This window comes from Carcharodon carcharias, chromosome 7, assembly GCF_017639515.1.
Source record: "Carcharodon carcharias isolate sCarCar2 chromosome 7, sCarCar2.pri, whole genome shotgun sequence".
Taxonomy (NCBI): Eukaryota; Metazoa; Chordata; class Chondrichthyes; order Lamniformes; family Lamnidae; genus Carcharodon; species Carcharodon carcharias.
The window spans coordinates 117760376-117784545 of record NC_054473.1 but is presented as its reverse complement, the minus strand read 5'-3'; the positions used below and the strand labels follow the sequence as shown (position 1 = coordinate 117784545).

The following is a 24170-nucleotide window of genomic DNA, read 5'->3' as shown; positions in this document are numbered from 1 at the left end:
GGGCATAAAATAGTGCGCGATGATGTCAGGCAAGCGCCCCGACATCATCATGCACTTGTGTGATATTTCTGTCAATGGACACGCGCGGGTGCCAGAGCCATGCCTGCCATTAACTAAGTGGCCACTTAAGGCCCTTAACAGCCCAATAGATGGTGATTTTTCCTTGCCCGTGTAATTTTGTGCTCATCGCACGGGCAAAACAGGCAGGCAGCCAGCCAACATATGCAGGATAAAAAGGGTCAACAGCATTGCCAGTGTGAGTTGTGAGGAGTTTGCTGCTGGTTACTTATTGGTACTTAGCAGTCTCATCTCTGTTCGGGGCTTCATTCCTAGCATTCCCAGGCTTCATTTCAGGATTTCTTGGTGTTTGCAAGGCCCCTGGAGGATTCAGACTGTGTGGACCCTTCCAGGTATCAGACAGCCTTCCGTTACCCTGGAAATGAGGATTGTGGTCTCTGCTGGAGGCACCTCCTCTGAGGAGGAAGAGAGGGTCAGAAGGGAGAGAAGGCCAGGTGTTCCAGTGCAGCTTCCAAGGGAGGGACCTGTGGGAGGAGAGGCGCAGGCACAGAGGGTGCAGGGAAAGCAGGAAGTCCAAGGTGGAAGGGGCCACAGAAGATGCCACTATCCTGCTGCCAGGATTTACAGGCAGTGATGCAGCTGCCTCAGTATGTCTGAGGTGCAATGTCGAAAGAGGCTCCACCTCTCAAAGGAGACAGTCACCTCCATTTGTCAGATGATTGGACCTGAGATTAGCTCCAACTGTGTGGGTGGACACCCCATGCCAGTGGCTCTGAAGGTCACAGTGGCCGCAACTTCTATGCCTTCAACTCTTTCCAGGGGTCAGTGGGGGATCTGTGTGGAGTCTCCCAGTCAGCTGTCTACAGTTGTGTCAAGCTGGTGACAGAAGATCTGTTCAGGCAGGTCCTGACCTTCATCTTTACTGTACGGACATTGCCAGCCAGGCTGAGTGATCCAGAGGCTTTGCAGTGATTTCTTGGTTCCCCCGCATCTAGGGTGCAATCGACTGCACACATGTGGCCATCGAGGTGCTAGTGGGTCAGCCGGGTGCCTTCATCAACAGGAAGGGATTGCACTCCATGAAAGTGCAGATTGTGTGTGACCACAGGATGCAGATTCTGCAAGTCTGTACAATGTACCCTAGCAGCTCCCATGACACTTACATCCTCAGACACTCCCACGTGTGACTCTCTTCAGTGCTCCAGCCCCACTGGATGGATGGCTGCTGGGTGACCAGGGCTATCTGTTGAAGAGCTGGCTCATAACACCTCTCTGCCATCCAAGACCATAGGCAGAGAAGTGTTACAATACGAGTCATGCCTCCTCACAGACGATGGTAGAGGACCATAGATCTTTTCAAGATGCGCTTCTGATGCCTGGACCATTTAAGGGGAGCACCATAATACCCCCCACAGCAGGTGTCACTGATAGTGGTTGCATGCTGCACTCAACAATCTGGCACTGGCAAGGGGGCACCCACTGGAGGAAGAGGATCTTCACATAGTTGCACAAGCCAGAGATGCCGAGTCCAGTAGTGACCCCGAAGATGAGCACGGTGAGGAGAATGCTGAGGGCTTGGAGCCAGACCTCGGTAACCTGCAGGGAGGCAGGGCCACTAGGGATCAATGGTCCTTCAGCTAGCCTGGCATTCCCTGCACCAATGAAATAAAAAGGTGAAGCATACTCAGGCCATGACAACAAAAACACAATTTATCTCATTCTGAAAGTTAAATGATATTTACATAAACGTTTCTGGTCCACAACCCCAGAGCAGTATACATAAAGTCAACATAAATTAACATAAAATCACCCGTGACCTGTCCCTCTTGTACTTTTACTTATGTTTACGAGTGGTACCTCTTGGTGCTCCCCCCTCGCTGGCACCAACATTGGAGACAGCTGCTGACTGTTTTGTCTTGTTGCCCTTGATGACTTCGGCAGTCATCCACTGGCTGGTGGAGCCTGTGCTGGCCCCGCCTGGGAGGGAGCAGCCAATGCCATAGCCTCATCAGATGCCTTGGTCACTGTCAGAGGGGCGGAGGAGCTGCTGCTGTCATGCAGAATGCCCTGAGAGAACAGGCAGCTCATGCGCCAACGTGATGTCTCTCTGGACCTCCCTGCTCACCTTTGATGGATGGGTACCTAGCTGGGATACTGGATGCTTCATCTATCTCCCACACAGACACTGACCACCTGAGCTTAGTGCCAGTGTGAGGGCTTGCAGGTCTGAGTGCAACCTCAGGAACCCCGATCCTGTTCCTGGAGCTGCCTCTCCATGAGAGTCACCACTCTCTCAATAGAGGAGACCGTGCACTCGGCCATGACAGTCAATGCAGTGCTGATGATCCGCATAGACTCCTCCATCACGGAGACCATGGCACGCATACCCGCATGGATCTCTGCCAGATCCTGCCACACATCTCGCTGGACATCGACCACCAATAGACAACTCTAGAGGCCCATCATCTGCCTTCGATTAAGCATTATCCTGGTCCCTAGCCGTCCTCCGACTGCCGGTGTCCTGGGCACTCTCTGCCTGCGCTGCACCTCAAGTGAATGAAAAGTGCCCTCACCAATATGCACTTAGATACTAGCCACTGATATAATGCCCACCAAGGTGCTGGTATCTGTGCTGGTGCCTGCTTTAGAGAGCGGGTGTGACGCAGGTGCAGCAGAAGCTCAGTGGTCCTCCGGTGTCAGGGGTAGCCCTTCAGGGTCCGCAAAGCGCATGCCTGCTGGTGAACCTAAAAGGGAGAACATGGACATGTCATTAGTTAAAGTCAACACACTGTTACTGCACACTGCATGCCAGACACCCTGGTGAGACCATGGAGATCTGCATCACGGTGCCCTCATCTTCCAATGATCAATGGGGACTCCAGGTTCGAGGCTCACATCAATGAAGAATCTACACTAGAATGGTTGCACAAAACGAAAGTCTCAATGCTGTTCACTGCACTCGTACCTTCGTCTGGCACTCCCACCTCTCTATACCTGGTTGCACGGGGCGCGTGCCGGCTCTCAAACTCCAGGGCATCTTGCTCATATCTGGAAAGGATGAGGTGGCTAGTGGGCCTCCACCGGTTTGCGACCTTTCAATATTGTTGTGGGCCATCTTCTCCTGAAACAACAGAGGAGCTTTGATTAGTCCACTGTACATGCAGCTCCATTGCAGCCTGGCTAACCCCAGCTGAGGAGCACCTGGCAGGGCACATCCAAGTCATGGGCCTCGAGCCACAAGGCACTCAGTCCAAGCAACCAGGGCTCACCCCCTTGGCCAACTCAGTGATAGTTGGCACTCAGATTCTACCACCCCTGAGGTCCACAAGGGGACAGCCACACCTTAATATTTCTGCACAATGACCCATGCCAACGTGGTACTCATCCTTCCTGAGTGCAGCAGGTCATTGAAGTGCTTCTGGCACTAGACTCAGGTGCGCCGCATCACGTCATGGCTGCTCACCGTTGCTGCCACTTTCTCCCATGCCCTCATGATGAGAAGTGGTGGCCGCCTCCTCCCATCCCTGGGGACAAGGGTGTCCCACCTGGCGGCCACCCCCTCCAGGAGGGTGGCGAGTCACTCATCAGAAAAGCAGGTGGCCAAGTGCCCACCAGACCTGCCCTCCCGCCTGCCATGTCCAGCTGCACTTGACTCCATTGTGAAAGTACAGGAGACGTCCTTTTGTGACAGCTTGGGCCGCTTTAGAACCAGCCGCCGGATCACAATTGGACCCGGCAGCTGACAGACCCCACCCCTGCTTAGCGATTCCCAGCTGGGGCCCAATCATGGGCAGTAGACCGTTTTGTGGCTGCTCCCAGGCCCTCCTGCCGCGCCAGCCTGACCACCTCAAAATCCTGCCCTACGTGAATGTTTATAAGTGTGTCTATTTGTGTATTTGCATTTATATGGATGTTTGTGTGCATATATGTGTGACTGTCTGTGTGTGCCTGTGTGTATCTGTATATGGCTGGGATTTTCCTGACCTGTCGTGGCAGGACCCACTGCGAGAGATTCAGCGGCCCAGCCAAAAGTCCATTGACTTTTGGCAAGACCAGATGATCCCAGCAGTGGGTGGGGCCAGAAAATCCCACCCTATGTATGTATGTCAGCCATGCCTCAGTGGATCATGTGTGCAGGCTCTACTCTAGAGATTTGAACACTAAATCTAGATGACTTGACTCTCCAGGCCAGTACTCCGAGCACTGCACTGTTGGAGATGTCGTCTTTCAGAAGAGACAATAAACTGAAGTTATTCTGCCTCTCAAAACATAAGAAATAGGAGCAGGCCAGGCCATTCTCCTCCTTAAGCCTTCTCCACCATTCAATAAGATCAGGACTATGACCGTGGTCTCAACTCCACTTTCCTGCCATCCCCCCCTAACCCTTGATTCCTTGTAAATCATAATTCTGTCTAACTTAGTCTTAAATATATTCAAAAACCCATCCTCTTCTGCTCTTTCAGATAGAGAATTCCAAGATTAACATCCCTTTGAGAGACGAACCTCCTCCTTATCTCTGTCTTAAATGGGTGACCCCTTATTATGAAAGTGTGCCCTTTGGTTTTAGGTTCCCCCACGAAGGGAAACATCTTCTCAATATCTACCCTGTCAAACCTCCTCAGAATCTTATGTTTCCGTAAGATCACCTCTCATTCTTTTAAACTCCAACGACTATACACTCAACCTTTCCTCATAAGACAGCCCCTTCATCCCAGACATCAACCTAGTGAACCTACTCTGATCTGTTTCCAGTGCAAGTATAGCCTTCCTTTAAACTAAGAGACCAAAACCATACACGGTATTCTAGGTGTGGTCTCACCAACCTCTTGTACAGTTTTGGCAAGACTCCCTACTTTTATACTCCACAACTGCCTCCCCCTCCCGCCCCCCCCCCCACCGCCCTCCCACCCTCCCTCCCAAACAGGACCCCTTGCAATAAAGGCCAACACTCAATTTGCCTTCCTAATTACTTGCTGTGCTTGCATGCTAACTTTTTGTGACTCATGTGCAAGGATATCAGGTCGGTCTGTACCGCAGCATTCTGTAGTCTCTCCATTTAAATGATATTCTGCTTTCTATTTTTTCTACCAAAGACACATTACATTCAATAATAAGACCTTCTACAAGTGTATAAAAAGGAAGAGAGTAGCTAAAGTAAATGTTGGTCCCTTAAAGGACGAGCCTGGGGAATCTATACTGGGAAACAAGGAAACAACAGTGACTTTAAACAACTATTTTGTGTCAGTCTTCATGGTAGAAGAAACAAATAGCATCCCAATAATAATAGAAGAAAATCAAGGGAACCTCTTATTTTCCCACATTATATTCCATCTGCCAAATGTTACCACTTTATCTATATCCTGTTGCAGTCTCAATAGGTCCTCCTCACAACTTAATTTTCTGCCTATCTTTGTATTGTCTGAAAATTTGGCTGCAGTGCACTCTATTCCTTCATCCAAGTTATTAATATAGATTGTAAATAGTTGAGACCCCAGCACTGATCTGGTGGCACCCATTAGTTATAGCTTGACAACCTGAAAATGACCCATTGATCTCAACTCCCTATTACTTGTTAGATGACCAATCCTGTATCATGTTAATATATTAACCCCAACAACATGAGCTCTTATTTTTAATATTAATCTTTTAAGTGGCACCTTATTGAATGCCTTTTGGAAATCCAAATACACTACATCTACTGGTTCCCCTTTATCCAGTCTGCTTATTGCATCTTCAAAGAGCTCTAATAAATCTGTCGAACACGATTTCCCTTTCATAAAACCATGTTGACTCTGCTTGATTATATTATAATTTTCTAAATGTCCTGCCACTGCTTCCTTAATAATAGATTACCCAATTTCCCCAATGTCAAACATTAGGCGAACTAGCTGATAGTTTTGTGCTTTAGATCTCCCTTTTTTCTTGAGCAGGGCCTTTACATTTGTGGTTTTCCAATCCACTGGGACCTTTCTGAATCAAGGAAATTTTAGAAGATTACAAGCAGTGCATCTGCTATCCCTGCAGCCACTTTCTTTAACACGCTAGGATGCAGGCTTTAGGTTCAGGGGACTTGTCAGCCTTTCAATCCATTAGTTTTCTTAGTACTTTTTGTCTAGTGCTAGTGATTGATTTAAGTTCCTTCTTCTACTTTGCCCCCTGATTTTCTTCTATTATTATTGGGATGCTATTCGTTTCTTCTACCGTGAAGGCTGATGCAAAACAGTTGTTTAAAGTCACTGCTGTTCCCTTGTTTCCCATTATTGATTCCCCAGGCTCGTCCTTTAAGGGACCAACATTTTTTACTTTAGCTACTCCTCTCCTTTTCATATACAAATAGAATCTCTTATTGCCAAATGAAATGTTTCTTGTTAGTTTATTTTCATACTCTAATTTCTCCTTTTTTAGTTGTCCTTTGATGGTTTCTAAAATTTTCCCAATCTCACTACTAATCTGCACAGCATTGTCCGCCTTTTCTTTCAATCTGATACTATCCTTAGCTTCCTTAGTTAGCCATAGATGGTTCATCCTTCTTGTAGAATCTTTCTTTTTCAATGGAATACATCTGATCTCTGTTTAACCATTTAAAGGCTGTGGACAGACCATCCAAATAAAAGAAATAAAAGAAGGAGTGCCCCATCACAATCCCGGAGATACATTATCCCAGGCTGCACATACAGCGACTGCCATAAAATGGAAGGAAATGGAAATTGGAAAGGGGCAGGAGTCAAAATCCCGGTTTGTTGACTCGGAATGAAGAGCCTGGTGATGACGGCAGGCGTGTAACAGATCTTTACAATCAGATGGCAACATGTAAACAGCAGTGCTGTAACTCCTAGATATATTTGCAAGTTTATCTTGGGAAGAATAGATGGAAGAAAGGATGCATATATGAGAGATATAAGGAAAGAAAGTTGATGATAAGAAAGGAAGGCTGAATATGAAACAGAGAGCATAGAGTGTTCTCAGCACTCCACAAATTAAATACTTTTGAAGTATAGTCACTGTTGTAATATTGGAAAGCCCCCAGGTCTGTTCTCTGCTGAGTCCAGACAGTAATATGGCCTGATAAGTTCTGCTGGAAGTGAGTTTGTGTGGTTGTAGGCATAGGTCAGGCTGTAATGCTAATGTATTGACCAAAGTTTACTATATGGCCTCACAAATATGTATTCAAGTGCACCCACCCATGTGGAACTGCTGCTACCCACCCTCATCTCAAACAATATCATTCCTAGAAAAGGAGAGGCAAGGGAAAATTGGAAATAATGTATCAAGAGAATGCAGTCGTGCCAGAGGTAGTGTTTAAAAAACATTGAGGTTTCACATCATTAAGCTGAAAGGCTTTCCATTTGCTATTGTCATGTCAAGGGTATGAGTCCTTGCCTGCACCCATCCACCATCAAACTAATGAGAAAGACTTTGGCTGCGTATAAAGAGGTTACGTGACGTGCAGACATAATGTGATATCTGCACAGAACTGAGAGTGAAATGAACAGTCCAAAGAGCAGCAGAAGGGAAACAAATACCTTTTGAGAATTTGGCTGATTCACCTGCTTTTTTTTGTACTAGGCTCAACATCCTGCTGGGCAAGTGGGTGAAGAAGAAGACCATATATCTGCATGTTAAAGAACAACTTACATTTCTGCAACCTCTTAATGCAATAAAATGTCCCAAGATGCTTCAGAGGAGCATTATCAGAATTAATTTGACAAAGAACCACAAAAAAAGGACAAGTGACCAAAAGCTTGGTCAAATATGTAGATTTTAAGAAGCAATTTAAAAGGGGAGAGAAAGGTAGTGAAATGAAGAGGTTTATGAGGGGAACTCCAGAGCTTAGAGCATAGGCAGCTGAAGGCCCAGCTATCAATGGTGGATGTATAGAATTTGGGATGCGCAAGAGACGAGAATTGGAGCAGTGCAGAGATCTGAGAGGATTGTGGCTGGAGGGGGTTACAGAGATAGGGAGGAGCCAGGCCATGGAGAGATTTGAGCATAAGGGTAAGAATCTTAAAATCTAGGCATTGCTGAACCGGGAGCCAATCTAGGATGCAAGCACAGGGATGATGGGTGAATGGGATTTGGTGAAAGTTATGTTTCAGGCAGCAGACTTTGGATGAGTTCAAGTTTATGGAGGGTAGAAAGTGGGAAACTGACCAGATGATCATTGGAATAGTCAATTCTGGAGGTAACAAAGACATGAATGAGGATTTCAGCAGCAGATTGGTTTTGGCAGAGGCAGAGATGTACAATGTTACAGAGTTGGAAGCAGGCATATTGGTGTGTGGTGTGGAACAGATTCACAAACAAGGAAAATCTCCTTTAAAACATACCTGTGATGTGGCTGACGGACATCAGGACAAAATAAGTTACCTCCCACTAACAGTATTGTGTGATCATTTAGCAGTATACATTTAATGGGCTCCAATACAAAGGTTTGCAGAGTCTACCAACATTTGAGGTTCCAGAGGATTTTGCCTGATTTCCCAGTGGAACTTCAGTGAGAGATCAGGAGAGCCCGACAGAGTGTTCGAACCACTGTTTTCACCCACAGTTTATAGAATGCCTGGCTTCAGTCGGACTCTTTTTTAAATTTTAAAATGTTATGTGTTTGTCAGTATGAATTTGTTAATCACATTGGCCAGGATTTTGCAGCTGAAGTAACGATGAATACTCAGCATTTTTAAAGATTACAACTCTGGAATCTGTACATGCACCGTCAGTTGAAATCAGCAAGTTTCTGTCTGAATTGCCCTCCTCCAGAAGCTGCTGTAACATCATCTCATGCGAGAGACGGCATTGTAATCCATTGAACAGAGAGATTGGATAGGCTAGGGTTATTTTCCTTAGAAGAGAGGAGACTAAGGGGTGACTTAACTGAGCTGTACAAAATTATGAGGGGCCTAGATAGGGTAGACAGGAAAGGCTTGTTTCCCCTAGCTGAGGGATCAGTTTCCAGGGGGCATAGATTTAAGGTAATTGGTAGAAGGATTAGAGGGGACATGAGTAAAAACTTTTTCTCAGAGCGTAGTGGGCATCTGGAATTCACTGCCTAAATTGGTGGTTGAGGCTGAAACACTCACCTCATTTAAAAGGTACCTGGATCTGCATCTGAAGTGCTGTAACCTGCAAGGCTATGGACCAGGTGCTGGAAAGTGGGATTAAAATGAGTGGCTCGTTTATTTTTTCTGTTTTTGGCCGGTGCAGACACAATAGGTTGAATGGCCTCTTTCTGCTCTGTAACTTTTCTATGGTTCTATATTGCATTACTTACCCACTAGATATCCACTAAACATGCAAGAAAAATTTAGGGTTTGTCCATTTCAGGTGTAAGTAGAAACACAGAAAATTTATAGCACAGAAGGCAGCCATTTGTCCCATTGTGTTTATTCCAGCAATAAAAGAGCTATCCAGCCTAATCGCACTTTACAACTCTTGTTGTGTAATCCTTTAGTCTCTGGCACATCAAGTGCATATCCAATTTTATTTTTAAATAATTGAGGGTTTCTATCACTATGATCCTTTCTGAGGTGAGTTCCAGACCCCCACCATCCTTGGCTAATACAGAAAAGTATACTGTGCCTTCTTAACCACCTTATCTACCAGCCCTGCTACCCATGGGGTTCTGTGGTGGGAAGAGTGGGGCTAGCTAAATTGCTGTTGCAGAGAGCTGGCATTGGCTTGATAGTCTGAATGACCTCCTTCTGTGCTGTAGCCATTCTATGATTAAATGCTTCAACTCCCCTTTAATCCTTCTGCCAATTACTTTAAGTCTGTGCTTCCAGGTAATTCATCTCTGCTCAGGTCATTCCTACCCAATCTACCTAGGCCCTTCATAATTTTGCGGACAGAAAGCAAGTCCGCAAGCATGACCCAGACCTCCCTGTTGCTTGCCGTTTCAACACTCCACCCTGCTCTCGTGCCCACATGTCCGTCCTTGGCCTGCTGCAATGTTCCAGTTAAGCTCAATGCAAAAAGGAGGAATAGCACCTCATCTTCCGACTAGGCACTTTACAGCCTTCTGAACTGAATATTGAGTTCAACAATTTTAAATCATGAACTCATTCCTCCACCCTCACCCCCTTTCCGATCCACCCCCCCCCCCCTTTTATTTACCAATAATTTATATAGATTTTTCTTTTCCCACCTATTTCAATTATTTTTAACTGTATTTCCATCCATTGTTTTATCTCTACCTTTTAGCCTATTTCGATCCCTTTCCCCCACCCCACCCCCACAGGGCTATCTGTACCTTGCTTATCCTGCTTTCTACCCTTAATGTTACCTATTATCACATTCCTTAGATAATATCACCACCTTTAACACCTCTTTGTCCTTTTGTCTATGACATCTTTTGGTTATCTCCACCTATCATTAGCCCTCTATCCAGCTCTACCTGTCCCATCACCACCCCCCCACCTTAAAGCAGCTTATATTTCACCTCTTTTCTATTTTTCCTTAGTTCTGTTGAAACGTTAACTGTGTTCCTTTCCGCAGATGCTGTCAGACCTGCTGAGTTTTTCCAGGTATTTTTATTTTTGTTCCAGCCTATGCAATCTTTCCTTATAACTAAAATTCTCCATTCCTGGCACCATCCACGTATATCTTCTCTGTACCAGTTCTAGTGTGATCAGATCATTCCTGTATCATGGTGAACAGAACTGTACACAGTACCCTAGCTGTGGCCTAACTATTGTTTTATACAGCTCTAGCATAACTTCCCTGCTTGTATATTCTGTGCCTTGGGTAATAATGAAAAGTATCCCATACGCCTCCTACATTTAAGTCTAATTTGTTGACATGTACCATGAAAAGCAAGGAGCTTCATACTATAGAATTTTACAGGAAACAATATTCTAGTCAGAAAAACACCTGTTGACCATTGTCCTTTGCTTCTTGCCACTGAACCACTTTTGGATCCAACTTACCACTTGCCTGTGGATTCCATGGGCTACTAATTTTTTTGACCAGCCTGCTATGTGGGACCGTGCCAAAATCCATTTAGATTACATCAAGTATCCTCATCAACCCTCTTTGTTAATAACTTGAGTGAAGATGATGTTTGTTCACTGCTGACTACAATATTTAGCCCATTGTGGGTACTTGTGTTTGGTACAGTGCGTCACAGTTTTCATGAGTATGTATGTCACATTGTGCTTGGATCTGTTTATCACAGTGTGCTTGAATGTGTTTGCTTGTCACAGTGTGTACAAAGGGTGGGAGGAGGCACATGTGGAACATAAGCACCTGCATGGACCTGTTGGTCCATGGTCTAAATGGCCTGTTTCTGGGGTGTAAATATTATGTGTATGAGTGTAGTATGTATGTGTTTATTTATTGCATTGGACAGTATTTAAGGAGGTAAGGTGTCTTGCACAGCCCTGCGTTGCCTCTTTTCGAAAAGGCCGCAAAATTAAAGGCCAACCAGGCAACAGCAGACCTTCCTGGGATCAAGGACCTCGGGCCAATCAGAGGCCTACAGCTCTTCATTGCTTGGCAATGCCACCAGGGGAGGCAATAGCTGCTCCCAGCACTACACCCTGAGACCTAGGATTGCTGATAAATCCAGACGCGGATGAGTGATGGCAAGAGGGAGGTTCACAGGGTGGGGATCAGGGGAAGGGAGGGGGCAGGGCGGCAGCAAGGGTAGGGTCTTGGCTTTTAGCAGGCCCTCCCCTCCCCCCCACCTCCCCCCCTTTCTGATGCTGGGTCCCTAGATCAGGCACTGAGTGTCTTTGAATGAGGGACCCTGGAATACCAGCAGCGCCAGGATGAGGCCCTTAAGTGTGCATTAATTACCTACTTAAGGGCATCAATTGCTGGTGGGCAGGAAGGCCACCTACGGGCCTTCCCACCACGGAATTAATTGGGGCAATGGCGGGAAAGTGGCAGGGCCCAACCGGCGCTCTCGACTGATTAAATGCCCCCATAACCACCAAATTCCACAAATTGTGTATGAATTTGTATTTCAGTGTCAATATGACAGAGTGTTTGCTTGTGATAGTATGAGCATGTTTATTTCTGCTTTCACTTATAATAACTTGCATGTGTTTATCACAGTGTAAGTACTTTTCTTTGATAATATGAGTACATTTATTAAAGTAGCAGTATGCATGTATAACATTAACTGTGGTCATCACAAGGTAATTGTATATATTTAAGATGGGGTGAGTACACTTTTAGTGAGTGTGTGTGTTTATAGGTGGTGAATTATACTATTAATGAATAATTTTATAATGGACCCATTGCAGAGGAGAGACTTTACATAATTGGCGCATTAAAAATTAGGAGGGAGGGTTCAGTGATTATATCGTGGTACATTGCAAGAGGCAGATCTGCATAATCATTGATTTTATTAGGGGTATTTTGAGGAGGTGAGTCTGCATAGTCACTAATGATTTATCGAGGTATATGATCGAAGGTCTGTACACTCACTGAACAAACAAGACGAAGTGTGTAAACAGTCGCTGATTATTGCTGAAAAAAGAGTCATGTTGTTGAAGCTTTTCATCTTGGACTCATCAGGGCAAAAAGCTTCAACAGCATGTCTCTTTTTTCAGCAGTACTCAAGTTCTGTACCCACCAAATGACTAATCACTGGTTACTTTTACAAGGGATTTGTTATAGAATGTAGGTCTGCACAATCATCAACTTCGAGTGGTAGGTGAAAAGAAATGTTTCCATTAATGATTGCCACTTTTATTAATCCTTACTAGGAGCATGACATTGAAACGCCCTATGGGATGTTGCATGTGGTGATCCGTGGTGCACCAAAAGGAAACCGCCCGGCAATCCTGACCTACCATGATGTTGGGATGAACCGTAAGTATAATTATTTGCACTGCTCATCTTAGCAAAAACCCATGGTTCAGTGCAATAAAATAAGTTTGGAACCAAGTTACCTACATGATTTCTATACCATAGGAATAAGAGAGAAAGGAATTGGAGTGAATGAAAAGCTGTTTGGCCTTTTGGAATTCTATATAATGGGTATGAATAGGCAATAGTTTTGCCCACTGAATTATGCACATTGGAGGCAGGTGAATTGGAAAGGGTTTGGTCAAATGGAATTCTATGTAATGGATTGAATAGGAAGGGGTTTTGTTTGTTAGAATTCTATAATGTCGATTCAGTGGGAAGTGGGTTTGGGCTATATTGGAATTACTTTAGATGGATTGAATGAGAAGCTATTTGATCTATTGGAATTGTATTTAATAGAATTGATTGGGAAGGGACTTGTTCCATTTGAATTCTGTGTAATGGGATTGAATGGAAAGGGGTTTGGCTGATAGAAATATTTATGTTGTGCAAAAAATATTTGGAGGGGATTTCCCACTATCCTAATGAGTAGAGACACAGTTTAATGATGCATCAAAACATTCAGATCAGAAGGTGCGATGTTCAATTCCTGGTCTGTGCTGTGTTATCTGATGTCAACTGAGCTAGCCATGCTGGTGCCAGGATTGGCCTACAACGTCCTGGATGAAGGAGGGCACAGGAGAAACAGCCATGAGTCAGTGTTCAGTGATAGTTACTTAGTGGTATGTATAGATAGCTTTGAGGACAGGATCAGGCACGATCTTAATGTAACCCTCTGGTCACCTGCTGGTACTCAATGGCTCGGTTCACGGGAATATAGGAATTGCCACACAATAAAAGACCAAGCTCTATCTAGTTTGCCTTCCACCATCATAATACAATGATAACAGTATTGTACTAAGCACAGCAAACAATCTTTATCAATTAGTCTACAAGAGACCCAGGCATGAGGGGAGAAAAAACCCTGTGCTCGAGAGCTTTTTGAATCCATAGGTCCAATGTCATCTTTTCCTCCCGAGCCACTTACCACATCATGTCTCATTACTGATACATTGTATCCCGAAATGTTATTTTCTGAAAGAAATCTAATTTGCACTTGAATGAATCAATACAAATTGCTTGTACCATCTTCCTAAGGAGTCTTCCATAGATTCACAGAAATATTGTTTTTGCCAATTGATTTTACCCCTCCTCCCCTCAATTGGAGGGCGTGTTCTTTGATTTTATGTTCAAGGTTAAATTGTTTATCATGGTTTGCATTACCTAGTCCCTTCAGAATCCTAAAAACAGCAATCATATCGCTTCTCGACCTTCTCTTTTCCAGTGAGATTTCCAGACGCACTTGCATAATCACTCCTCATAACCCAACTCCTCTATCCCTCATCAATGGAAAATGACCATTTCAGACAAGGTCTTGGCAAACAGCTTCAAAAGAGGAAGGCTTCAGAAAATAGCTGTCTGCCCCTTTCCCATGTAGCTTCCAATGTCATGGTATTCATAGCTTCAGTCTGCTTTTGGTGTACACCTGTATTGAAAGAACAGCCTTTAATGAAAGAGTGAGTGTCAGTTATGGGATCCCTGTTAAATAGTAAGCTTCATGAGGACTTGAGCTTTTTTCTGGCCATGTTATAAAATAGATCCATAATATAGACCCACATTAAATTTGCATTGATAAATTTAATTTGGACAGGACACTACTTTTATTAATTGGACACCCTGGGCTGGATTTTGTCTCCCAGTGGAGGTGGGAATCAGGTTGTGAAAGCTAAATTTCATTTTTTTGCTGGAAAACCAACTTTCCTTTGCCTTTGCCTGTGACACCCTCAACCTCATCTTCTGTCGCTGCAGAGGCAGTGGGTGGCCCACAAGAGGACAGGCAAAGCAAGTCAGGGCCTCAAGGCCTCAGCTCTCCAGAGGACCAATGCCAAAGTCATCAGAGGCAACAAGGCCAACTGTTGCATAGGCGTCTCCACCGCTCCTGCGGATGTCAGGGCAGCATCTAGAAGAAGTGGCAGGCCGAGAAAAGTTCAGAATTTCTGATCTTAAGTGATTGCATGGGTGAACACATTTTGTTACTTTATAATCTGAAAATGTATTCACTTCCACTGAGTAATGTATAATGGTGTCTTCCAGCTTTATTTACAGACTTTGTGAGTCCTCCCCCTGAATCCCCCCCCCCAACTAGCAGTTCAGCTGCATGCAGCCAGACCATGAGTGATTCTGGAGGGAGAAGTGTGTGTGTGTGTGGCAGGGCCTTTTGGAGCCTCATGCAAGCATTCTCCCATGCATGCGGAGCCTTCGTCAATTACACTCTTCTCAATGTCCTGGGCATTTTCAGTGCTGCCTGCTGGGGTTCTCTTTCAGTTGTCCATCTGAGATGACCTGCATTTCCGCCCACCCACTGATCGCACTCCCATGCAGCACCTGTGCCCCCGAACACGAGGCTCCTCTCACTTTCGATTTTGGAACCATAGTTGTTGTAAGGTTTGTTTTCAGCTCCCCCATCTTTTCCCCTCCCTCCGGTCACCTATGTCCTTTCCCTGATCACTGTTGACCGCCCTGGCATCACCTTCCATCTCCCCACCATCACCTATCAACCAGAATCCTTTTCTTTTCAGGATGTCCAGGTGAATGTGCATGTTCCCTACCTTCCTGAGAATCCCACCCCAATCTACACTGACCTCCCCGACCTCCTCCTTCCCATCCCCAGAGTCCATGTTTGCCTCCCATCTCTCTACCATTACTGTCACACCCTCATACTCCCATCCTACCAGCTCAATCTTCCGTCTCTCACATTCACCATTCCCTCCTACCATGCCGACCCTCAGTTCAGTCCCGAGGAAGCGGTCATCGACTCCACAGACCCCTCCCTTGCATGTTCACCTGGACATCCTCCTCCTTACTGTCTCTTTCATTCTCACTCCTTCCTCCCCCCGCGCCCGGTCTCCTTCCTTCCTCCCACCCCCAGCCCCCCCTACTCTGAACTCGTTCCTTCCCCCTCAAAATTCCTTCCAACCCTCCAGACTTCTTCCTCACCTCTGAAGGAGGTTCCTTCCAACCCTCCAGACTCCTACGCTTACACGTTCCTCCTCACCCCTCCCTCCCAGTACTCCTTCCTCTCCTAGTCAAATCTAGGTCTTCCTCCCCAACCCTTCGACGATCATCCGTAGCAGCCCTTGGCCAAGACCCTGATGTCCTGAAGCAGACCCCAGACATTAACAGTAACCTCCCACCTTCCATAAACTACTTCGCGGTGGAACCATGTCTATCTAAGTCCACCCAGCACGCAATTCACATGTTCCCCCAAGGGTTCCAGCATCTTGTACTCCTCAGATGTCCGCGATGTGAGCAAGGCCCTAATGGTGAGTCTCGAAAGCGGAGGTGGAATACCATATAACTGTTTGTGTGGACAAGGTTATTGGGGAAGATTTTGTGAGCAGTGCTCGGAGAAAATCCTGTGATATCCCTCAAAGTACTTGACATGGAAGCCTTGCAATGCGAATCCTTTCTACAGAGGGTGTTAACCAGAGGAAGCCTCACCTTCAGGATACATCACAGTTCATGAGCTCCTCTGTTGCAGTTACTCTTGTCATTGCTTTATGAAATTATCTTGCCAAATCTAGGGTTGCCAACTCTGGTTGGATGTATTCCCAGAGGTTTCATCACATGACCTCCCACCTCCAACCAACCCACCCCCAAACAGCTCACTCTCTTCGCTCCTGACCTTGGTCACCCATCACATCTGTCCCGGAAGAGTAAAATCCTCCCAGCCAATTGGAAAGCAAACTCTCTTCATTACCTAATGGATGATTAATGACTGTAGGTCAAACAACCTTATTGCCCAATTTCCAAAGTCTTTGTAACTAATAAACAAGAGTGTTAAAATAAGAAAAAACAACTTTCTTTTTCATACCCTTATGATTGTTTTCATAGGTTGTTGCCAGCAGTTTTCTGGAGATTAATCTTTAATTCCTGGAGACTGTTTAAGCATTATGACCTGAAGTTATTTTAATCCCCAGCCCTTTAAACAAGAAAAAAACAGGCTGCAGCTGTCAGAGTAAAAGAACACTGGCTGCTGGACTGCTGTGATTGATAGGCTATGTGGTGTAGCTTGGAAAAAAACATTACCATCTGTTCCTACAGTTTCAATGGAGTTCTCTCAGCGGGGAGCACTGAATTCATCTCTTGACAGTTTTAATAGGCTATGAAAGGATTAGCTGTCTTTGATGTGGTTACTGAATAGAAGTTTTTTTTTATTTGTATAACCAATTGATCACTTGAAGGGATTTAAAATCTTTGAATGGCTTTCATGAATGGGATTTTTTTGCATCAATTATGTTTGAGTGAGAGTTCTATTAGATTGTTAGAAGTTTAATTTTTTTTTTCATCTCGACTTTGCTCCTGAGATCTGTCCAAAGTGGACACCGAGTGAGTGACTATAAGGGGGCTTGGAGGTATGAGGAGGCATTGAGGGAACATGGAGGGCATAGGGTGGGTCGGGGATGAGCAGATATGAGGGGTGCGGGCTAGAGGGCCTAACATGTTTTGAAACACATGGAGAACTGAGGTAGGCATTCTAATGAGCGTGCCTTGACACTCTTCCACCCCCTTGGCTACCTTTAATCTGCTTCCAGGGTCAGCAGGCCCAACTCCATCCTGCCCCCGCCTCCCTGGAGCAAAAATTGTATGTGACGGGGAACTTTATATTGAGGCAGGTCTGCCAAGTCAGGAACTTCTCCAACTCAAGCTACCTGCCTTGGTAGTTAAAATCCGGCCCTAATTTCTTCACTTTGCGTTTGGCCACCTTTTCCTTCTACATTCAGGTCAATGTTTACAGCTGGAAACAACAGTTTATAATACACATAATAAAAATGCAAACAATTCCACAAATCTAAAAAATCAATTCAAAATCTCTCCATAAATTTGGTTATTTAATGTTAAAAAAATTCTTGCAAGTGGTTGATTCCCCTGATGTGGGCCTGACCTTCTGTCTGGAAAATGGTACGTGAATTGTGTATTGGGGTAAGGGAGGTGTATCATGGGAGTTGTAGTTGGTTATTTAATGTTAAAAAAATTCTTGCAAGCGGTTGACCCCTGATGTGGGCCTGACCTTCTGTCTGGAAAATGGTACGTGAATTGTGTATTGGGGTAAGGGAGGTGTAGCATGGGAGTTGTAGTTTTCATCCAGCCCTCTTGGAGCTAAAATAGCCACATTGCACCACAACAATCTATGTCAAAGTAGGAGGGAAAACAACCGAGGAGCTGTGTCTCCTGTTTACAAATTCTGTATATGTTCCTCTTTGAGTGAAACAGAAATGTCTGGGAGTTGTAATTCTCACCCAGCTCCTATAGAACTACAACAACCAGAGTGACTCTGACACCAACTGAGAAAATGTACAAATAATGGTGAACTGCAAGTGGAGGGAAAAATGTAAATGCATTTTATACTGTTTAATAAATTAAGTGAGAATCAACAGCTGAAGATGTTACTTTGGATGCAATTTTCAATGGGCCTGGGGGGGGTGGGGGTGGTGGGTGGTGAGTACTGGTATTTGTACTGGAGACTAAGTGGAATGTTTACCATGCATCTTGATGTTGACCAGAGTTGGTCAGTCAGTCTGCCAGTGACAAATGTGACAAGTAATCTTGGTGTTTTCAGGTTCTGGTCATTAGAGACTCGAATGTGAGAAGTACTGGACTAATGACAGTCTCAGCAAGAACCAGAAATGCATTATGAGGAAAAAAGTGAAGGAAAAAATACTTTTTATAATTATGTAAATAACCAGCTCTATCTCAACAACGGCCACAACAGCTTGAATTTATATAGCTCCTTTAATGTAATAAAATGTCCCAAGGCACTTCACAGAGGCTCTACAAGACATGACACTTACCCAATGGGGGTGATGGTGGCAAAGTGGTAATATCACTGGATGAGTGGTCCAAGGGGCATGTGTTCAAACCTCACCAAGGCAGCTCTGAAAATTTAAATTTAATTAATAACGTCTAGAATTGAAGCTAGTCTCAGTAATAGTGACCATGAAACTATCATTGATTGTTGTAAAAAAACCATCTGGTTCACTAATGTCCTTTAGGGCAGGAAATCTGCCATCCTTACCTAGTCTGGCCTATGTGTACTCCAGATCCACAGCAATGTGGTTGACTCATAACTGCCCTCTGAAATGGCCTAGCAAGCCACTCAGTTCAAGGGCAATTAGAAATGGGTAGCAAATGTTGGCCTTGTCAGTGATGCCACATCCCACGAAAGAATAAATATAACATAGGAGGACATTATCATAGATGATGAGAAGCTTGGTCAAAGAGAGAAGTTTTTAAGGGTAGCAGAGTTCTGGATGATCTCATGTATATGGGGGTCAGAATGTGGTAGGCTGGAAAGGACTGTGTTAGAATATTGAAGTCTAGAGGTAACAAAGGCATCAATGAGGGTTTTTAGCAGCAGATGAGCTGAGGTTGGGGCAGAGTTAGGTGATTTTATGGAGGTTTTTTTTATTCATTCAAGGGATTTGGGCTTCGCTGGCTAGGCCAGCATTCATTATCCATCCCTAATTGCCCTTGAGAAGGTGGTGGTGAGCTGCCTTCTTGAACCACTGCAGTCCATGTAGTGCAGGTACACCCACAGCACTGTTAGGGAGGGAGTTCCAGGAGTTTGACCCAGTGACCCAGATGGAAATAGGCAGTCTTAATGATGGCATGAATATGTAGTTGGAAACTCATCTTGGGATCAAATATGATACCAAGATTGTGAATGGTCTGGTTCAGCTGCAGACAGTTAGCAGGGAGGGGGTGGAGTCAGTGGAAAGTGAATGGAGGGTGAAGCGAGAACTGAAGACAATGGCTTCAGTCTTCCCAATATTTAGTTGGAGGAAATTTTGCTGGATTGTACCTCATCACCGCCTCTCTCAGCCACCTCCATTGTCTCTAAATTGTCAAGTTGCTCATCAGATACCCACTACTGGATGATCAGAAATTTCTTCCAACTCAATATTGGTAAGACTGAAGCCATTGTCTTTGGTCCCTGCCACAAACTCCATTCCCTAGCCACCGACTCCATCCCTCCCCCAGCAATTATCTGAGGCTGAGCTGCAACTGTTCACAACACTGGTGTCATATTTGACCCTGAGATGGATTTCCAACCACATATCTGCACCATCACTAAGGTTGCCTACTTCATCTCTGTAACATCACCTGACTCCACTCCTGCCTCAGCTCACCGGCTGAAATCCTCATCTATAGCTTTGTCACCTCTAGCCTTGACTGTTGCAAAGGTCTCCGGGCCAGTCTCTCATCTTCCACCCTACATTAACTTAAGCTCATTCCAACTTTACCCATCACCGTTGTGCTCCCTGACCTACATTGACTCCTGGTTTTACAGTGCCTCAATTTTAAAATTCTCATTCTTGTTTTTAAACCCTGCCATGGCCTTTCCCCTCCCTATCTTTGTAATCTCTCCCAGCCCCACAACCCACCGAGTTATTTGCGCTCTTCCAATTCTGGGCTTTTATGCAACCCCAATTCTAATCACTCTGTCATATGCTGCTGCACCTTCGGCTGCTGAGGCCCCAGGGTCTGGAATTCCCTCCAAAAACCTCTCCACCTCTCTCCTCTCCTTTCCTCCTTTAAGATGCTGCTCAAAATTTACTTCCTTGACCACGTTTTTGGCCAACTTCCAAAATATCTCCCTGGTGGCATGGTTTGTTTTTTAATGTCTATGTGAAGTGCCTTGGGACATTTTATTACATTAAAGCTGCTTTATAAATGCAAGCCGTTGTTGTTGAGAAATGGAAAAAGGAGGGAAAAATAAAAAATGGGATTGAAACCTGCATCCTTACCCAGTCTGGCCAATGTGTGATTCTACATCCAAGCAATGCCCTCTTCACTGACCTTTGAAATGGTCTAGCTGTGTGTTCAGTTGTGCCATTAAAGGGCAATTAGGGATGGCAGTAAATATTGGCCTTGCCAACATTGCCAAATCCTGTGAATAAATTTTAAAAAGGTGCAATCCCTTTCACTCCCATACTCAGTTAGCGGATATGTGTGTTCTAAAGCAAGAAATCCTGTTGTGCACACCAGAATATGTTGCTTGAAGCTGCTTTGGTGCAGAGGTTTATTAACATGCAGAGCACGAAGAGCTGCTGCTGTTTGAGACTACCTGCAATTGTGAGGAGTATAACTCATTGAAGGACTATGGAAATGATATACTGGGGTCATGAAGCCAATGAGAGTTGTCCTTAATTGCTGCTTCTGAAGATAATAAGTTCTGCGTTTTATTTTTTAATGGGGCTGAACTGGTATTTGTGGTGCCAGTGGAGGTCACCTTGAAATCTTTGCAAATGGAGTTGGAAGATCAGGAGTGCAGTCAGACCCAAGTGTTGAGTATGAAATTCGAGTGCAAAATTAATTCAGTTACTAAGATATATCAGTCAGTGACATGCTGGGTTCAGTAACGGGGTACAGTGAAAAAGGATCAGTCTGATAACAGCAATCAGAGGTTCATATGTTTCTGCTACAATCGACCTCTCTATTTTTATTCATTTAAGGGATGCAGACATCGCTGCTGAGGCCAGCACTTATCGTCCATTCCTAATTGCCCTCAGGAAGGTGGTGATGTGCCACCTTCATGAACTGCTACGGTCAGTGCGCTGAAGGTACCCACTGTGTCGTTGGGGCATGAATTCTGTTGTTTTGACCAAGTGTTGTTAGGGAGTGAGTTCCGTGGTTTTGACCAAGTGACAATGATATATTTCCAAGTCAGGATGGTGTGTGATTTGGCAGGGACCTTGCAGGTGCTGGTCACATGTGCCCTTGCTGTCCTTGTCCTTCTATGTGGTAAATGATGCTTGTTGGAAGGTGCTGTTAAAGAAGCAGATATTGATGGAGACTGGCTCAGACACACTGTATATTGGCAGAGGCACAGGCTGTATCCTAGCACAGATGATCTCTGAACCCAATATAGGCACAGATTGTGTCTGATGCATGCGATCTTGATGTCTAGTATAAGTGATCTTGGTTCCTGGCACAGGCAATCTCTGTGCCTGCTATAGACACTGTGCCTGACGAAGACAATGTGGTCTGTTAGAAGAGGAATAAAAAAGAGACTTGTGTTTATATAGTGCTTTTCACGACCACCAGAGGCCTCAAAGTGCTATCAAGGCAATGAAGTACTTTTGAAGTGTAGTGTCTGTTGCAATGTAGGAAAAGCGGCAGTCAATTTGCACTCAGCAAATTCCCACAAACAGCAATATGATATTGACCAGATAATCTGTTTTTTGTGATGTGGATTAAGAGATAAATATTGACCAGGACTTCACGGATAACTCCTCTGCTCTTTTTTCAAATTAGCGCCTTGGGATCTTTTGCATCCCTTTCCCCCAAACAGGAAGAGGGGCCCTGCACTTTAATGTCTCATTTGAAAGGTGGAACTTCTGACAATGCAGCCTCCCTCAGTACTGCACTGGAATGTCAACCTTGATTTTCATGCTCAAGCCCTGAAGTGAGACTTGAACCTGGAGACTCAGAGGCAAGAATGAGCCACGACTGCCACTTTTAGGGTCATACATTACTTGTAGAGGAAAGTACTTGGCTGGGCTTTCCTTGAAAAAAGGACAAGTTTTTGAAACATAGGGCAGAATCATCCCACATTTGCACAAAGTGCGGTAGCGGGTGGGAAAAAAATTGTTTTACTCAGCAGCTGCAAAGGCAGGTTTTCACGCCATATTGTCCCATTCCCGGTGTAACCCACCCCATTAATGCATTCATGGGAAACATGCCAGATTGCAGGCGGGTGGACTTGGATTTGCCTGCCCCGTTGTTACCTCGGTGCCTCCTCGCTCGGGGCGCCATATTTAAAGCGCACCAGAGTGTAGCCCACTTCATGTCCACAGACTAGGACCCCTCCAGGCAACAGATGGCCCCGAAAGCAAAGAAGCTGGCAGTCCCCAAATTTAGAGACGCCTCTTTGGGTTGCCTGCTGGATGGAGTGGAAGGCCGCCACAATGTCCTCTACCCCCACTCTAGCCACAGGAGGTCCACCAGAGTCATCAGTCTGGCCTGGGAGGCAGTGGCAGCGGTGGTCAGTGCCACCAGAGCATAGAGAAGTGCAGGAAGATGATGAATACTCTTGATTCTGCCAGGATAAGTCAACCACCTCATCACTCACAACTCACACACTCACAAACCCATCACACATCAACTGGGCTGTTGCACCTCAAGGGACAACACTGTTAACACTCACACGCACCCTCACACCTCTATCAGACTAATATCCTCTGGAGCTTGCATTCTTATCCCGTCCATGGCTCCACACAAATGTTCCACACAGTGCCATGCGTCCTGCTCACACTCTGCAACGGTTTTCAGGCAAGAGAAGTTGGCGCACAACAGCAGGGAGAGGTCCCTGACTGGGGGTGGAGTGGCCCACTTTAGGCCCCTCAATCACTTTGAGGAATGCGCCGTTGCTCTGACTGGTGAGCACATGGACCGTGCCTGCAGTAAGGTGGGGTTGGTGGTGAACATCTACGTGAGGATCCTGCACCTCATCATCCCTCTGTCAACACAACTGTGAGTAGTCTCGCTTCTGTTTTTAACTCTGCTGCCATGCACTAATTATCTCTATTTTGGTCCACAGGGAGCTCTGCAAAGTGACTGACGCCCTCAGCCAGGCCAGTCCCTCAGCTCCGTCCAGGTCCTCCCCTCCAGCGAAGAGGACACCTCCTCTATTGAAGAGCTGGAAATAAACAGCCTGGAAGACCTATCCCAGCGCTTACCTATGCTTACCACCAGAGCAGAGATACATGCCTCGGTGGGACCTAGATCTGGAGAAGGCTTGGGTTCACAATCTGGTGGTCACCACCCGGACACGTGTCTGCAACAGGGGGAGGCAGGTTCAGCCAAGCTCCCCTCCACTTGGAGTACTGCTGGGGAAGAGACATCTGTGACGTCCCAGTCAGATGTCAAGCCTCTGGATTCGGCCTTCCAGCTCATCATGGAGAGTCAGCAGAACGTAGGGGAACATCACGCGGAGCTATTGGAAGCCCTCAACAAAGTGGCACACGAGTCAGTGGAGTCATCCGCTTGCTCTCTGATGAAAGTGACTGACGCCCTCAGCCAGCCAGTCCCTCAGCTCCATCCAGGTCCTCACCTCCAGCCCAGAGGTCACCTCCTCCATTGAAGAGCTGGAAATAAGCAGCCTAGAAGACTGCTTACCCACACCCTCCACCAGCACAGAGACATACACTTTGGTGGGACCTAGATCTATATCAGGCTTGGGTTCACAATCTGGTGGTTACCACACAGGTACATGTCCACAGCAGGAGGAGGAAGCT

General features: G+C 45.5%; 1 protein-coding gene across 6 annotated transcripts in view; it reads left to right on the top strand.

The window, feature by feature from the left end:
- Positions 1-24170, top strand: part of ndrg4 (NDRG family member 4) — a 178586-nt gene that overhangs the window by 88502 nt on the left and 65914 nt on the right. For all 6 annotated transcript variants that reach the window (XM_041190933.1, XM_041190936.1, XM_041190932.1 and 3 more), the window contains one exon: positions 12729-12834. In XM_041190933.1, coding sequence (XP_041046867.1) covers positions 12729-12834 — 106 coding nt within the window. The remainder of the gene's footprint in view (positions 1-12728; positions 12835-24170) is intronic.